Consider the following 3,782-nt stretch of genomic DNA (forward strand, 5'->3'; position numbering starts at 1 on the left):
TGTGGAGGCAGTGCTTATAAGGTTGAATTCACCTGAAACTCATCAGACTGAAGAAGTCTCTTGGAGGAGAGACGAAACGTTTCACTAAAGAAGAACCCGTCCAGAGGACCTACTTATTTTTTTCTTTTTGATTTTCAGGCATGATTTCCTACTTGCCAACATAAAAAAATATAAATAATTTGTAAATTATTTGTTCATACTTGTTTGAATTTTGACTTGTCTCATAAAAACTGAAATCTGTGGTGTTTCATGTTTCCTGCTGGGTGAATAAAGGATCTTCTCAGTGTGATTTAGGAGTAAAATGGCCGATGGTTTAGGTTTGCAGACTGATGTGTCGCCTGCTGCTGCTGCTGCTGACCTTTCAGCTATCAGAAGCTCTCAGCTCATGGCCTTTAGGTTGAGGCTTTATCGCCGCAGAGATAACAAGACGTTTCCTGGCTTGGGTTCTGATTGGGTCCGAGGAAGACCCTGTACGCTGCAGGATGAGATGAGTGGGAGGGGGGCTCTGAAAGAATCTTCTGGGTCTATATTAACCCGGTGAATCACGGCGATGCCTGGCATACCAGGTGTCCCCTTTCACGCCATATAAGCCCAACACCCCCCCTCCTTCCTCCTTCCTCACCCCATTCTCCCCCTCCTACAATGCCACAGTGCTATCTCTGTCTATTCTTAGGCTGTCACTTCAGCTGCGAGCAGGCAGGTTCTTCTTCTTTCATTTCAGTGGTTTTTTTTACTCTTTCTCCTCATTTCCCTTCTGTCCTCTTTCAGAGCCCCCCATCCTGTCTCTCCATCCCAGTGAGGGTGTCAGTCAGAGATCTGCTGTGAGTTTGGAGGATCCTCTTTAGTTGTGTGGAAGAATGAGTGCCTACACCGTGACTCTGCCGGGCCCTGGGCCCTGGGGCTTCAGGCTGCAGGGGGGGAAGGACTTCAACATGCCTCTGACCATCTCCAGGGTAAGAAACTTATACGTTTTTTGTTTTGGTCTTTGCTTGTTTTCTGTTCACACTGCAGTTTTTTTTTCTTTCATGTGTTCATTGCCTCATGATTCTGTCTGAACCTGAAAGTTTAAAAAAAAACAGGGATGGGAGAATATAAACAGAATGAATGAGGCCTGACATTCTGGTGGCTAAAGAGTTAAGGGTCTCATAAAATTTCTGCTTTCATTTTATTTCATTTAAAATTACATTTATCAGTAATATGATTATTCCCAAATATCTTCTTCATGTATAAAAAAACATACTGCTCAGAACTTTTTTAGTGAATTTTCCTATTTTTGTTGTTTTTGTCATTTACTGCTGTTTTTTCTTGAAAGTTTAAGAAAAAAGAAAAAAAAAAGACAAAACCCTTCAAAAAGTAGTCACATTTTGATTCATTTTTGAGTCACTCAGTTTAAAACTGTGACTCGTTGCTTTAAATTTTCCTGGTGTCTCTTTGATTCTGTTGTTGCAGTTTTTGTCGCAGAAGCTTTTGTCAGTGTCTGATTCAGGCCTGATCCATGTGGCCCCCCAGCAGCCCCTGAAAGCAGAGCTGCAGGTCTAAAACTGGAGCTGGTTTTGGTTTTCAGAGCCTTGTCTCTGAATAGATGGAGAGAAAAACCTTCTGTCTGAGCTCACAGGAGAATCTGTCGCTGCTGAGATGCTGACACGGTTGACCCTCTGCGAGGTGATTTCAGGCCCCTAGCTGCTCTCAAACCTGCTCAGATGGTCAGGTTTTTATGTCTGTCGCCTCTGTGGTCTTCTGGTGGTCACAACAAGTGGGTGATTTTCTGAATGAAAAAGCTAAAACTACCAGAAACCACACAGCTGTTGTGTTTGTAGTCATTTCAGAATCCCTGTGTTGCTTTTGTCCAAATGGTTTTGTTCATTTCTTACTGGAATATATTTCAGATTCAAGAAATAAAATTATGCTGCTATGAAGAAGTGTTTTTCCTCTTTCAGATTTTTAAATTGGACATGTTGACACTAAAATCAGACAAAGAAAACCTGAGTAAACACAATATGGATTCTGGGGTCAGAACGACCTACAAGATCACAATTTTGAAACTAAGGTCTTAAAGTGCTTGTGACATGCCTGTCCATCGTATACAAAAGGTCAAAGAAAACATATTTTTTACATAAGAAACCTTGCATAAAATGTGATTTTTACCCATTTGAACACATAAATGCATACTTTATTTTGAACTTGGATCAGCCAAAGTGAAACAGGAAGTGACCTCAAAGGGGAACTATTTAAGAAAGAAAATTATCTTGTTCTTTGTTCATTGAAACAGTATTATTTGACTTCTGATTTGTCTTCATCTCTCTGATAGTGACTCAAAATAATCTAAAGAAACATCAGATTCTTCTCTACAGTCTGTGTCCTTAACCATTTTATCAATGCTTTAATCCTTGCAGGCATTCCCCTTTGACATCACTTCCTGGTACTTCAAATGCAAATATCTCAATAACTGTTCATCTCAGCAGTGGGGATTTATATTTGCAATATGTTATTGATATTATCTGTCCAATAATGCCTTTATATTTGTCTTTAAAAGATTCATGTCACCAGCACTTTAAGTCAAAAAGGCCATTGTATCCAAACCAGCCTGGCTCGATGTGAAAAAGGAATTGCTCTAAATTTAAAACCTGGTTGTGTCGTCCTTTGTGGCATTTCTAATAGCTTGTGATTAGTTTTTCGCAATGGTTGTGAAATGTTGCCGCTGAACTTCAGATCTTTGTTCTGTTGCTGCAGAATCCAAGCAAAACTGCTTACAATGAAATGAATCAAGATTTAAAATGTGTAGTTATTAGCCTGGCCATTTACTTCAATTCATAATCTCCCTTTTCTACTCCGTCTGAGATTTCTCCCAAAGACAAGGATTTTTCAGGTAGAATTTTAACCAATCAGCAAAAAGAAGGAGGAGTTTTGAACGACGACGTCTATTTTCTGCGCCGTTCGTCTGCCAGTAGTTTACCAATGGCAGCAAAGGAAGTAAATGAAGCCAGTCCATATTGACAAGGCTTCCAAATTAAATAAAATTTGTATGACAAAGCCTCATTTCCAGCCACCTCATTCTGCTCAGTACTTCTCTCTTGGTTAGCAATTTCCTGTTAGCTCCTTAGCTTAGCATCCTTCACGGTGGAGCTGGTGCTCTACATGGGTCACGGCCAAACACTAGTGATTGGGTAAATCAGATCCAGTCGTTTTAAACTTCAACAGAGTTCACGCCTCCAGCATGAAATCATTTCTCAATAGCCAAGAGTCCAGAAGCAAAGCAAAGAACAAGGGGCTGGTTTTTACCAGGCTAAGTAGTGATAGACTATAGTAGAAAATATGAAAATATAATTTTAAAGGGTTTGGATGGTGTATGTTACGTTGTTTGAATTAGGTTTTCCAAATAGGTCCTCAACTCTTATTTGAGGGGTAATCCTATACAGCTTCATCATACATTTTCATATACCTCAGACGTGTAGCTAGCCAAAAAGCACGTTACAAATAGATATTTTTCATGATACCAAATTTTTGACCCTGGCCCAAGGACTAAAACTGATGGTGGAAAGCAGAATTCATGGCTTCATCAATCAAGTTGTCTAGAAGCAGCAAAGCAGACCAGGACCATCACCATGTTTGAATGTTAGCACAATGTTCTTTTTCTGAACTGCAGTGTTAGGTTTACACCAGATCTACCGTGATAAACACACCTTCCAGCAGAGGCAGACTGGGGAGAAAAAGTGGCCTGGTTGGTCCTGACAGACTGGTTTACTTTCAGCTGCTGAGTTATAGTTTGTAGATTATTACTGCTT

The 3,782-nt window shown here is 40.1% G+C and overlaps 1 protein-coding gene across 2 annotated transcripts in view; it reads left to right on the plus strand.

The window, feature by feature from the left end:
• The window catches only part of LOC106525824 (LIM domain-binding protein 3), a 99,051-nt gene that overhangs the window by 19,437 nt on the left and 75,832 nt on the right, over positions 1-3,782 (plus strand). For both annotated transcript variants that reach the window (XM_014020169.1, XM_014020168.1), the window contains exon 2: positions 769-953. In XM_014020169.1, coding sequence (XP_013875623.1) covers positions 858-953 — 96 coding nt within the window. In that variant the 5' untranslated portion in view covers positions 769-857. The remainder of the gene's footprint in view (positions 1-768; positions 954-3,782) is intronic.

Source organism: Austrofundulus limnaeus, unplaced genomic scaffold (assembly GCF_001266775.1).
Source record: "Austrofundulus limnaeus strain Quisiro unplaced genomic scaffold, Austrofundulus_limnaeus-1.0 Scaffold243, whole genome shotgun sequence".
NCBI classification, from domain to species: domain Eukaryota; kingdom Metazoa; phylum Chordata; class Actinopteri; order Cyprinodontiformes; family Rivulidae; genus Austrofundulus; species Austrofundulus limnaeus.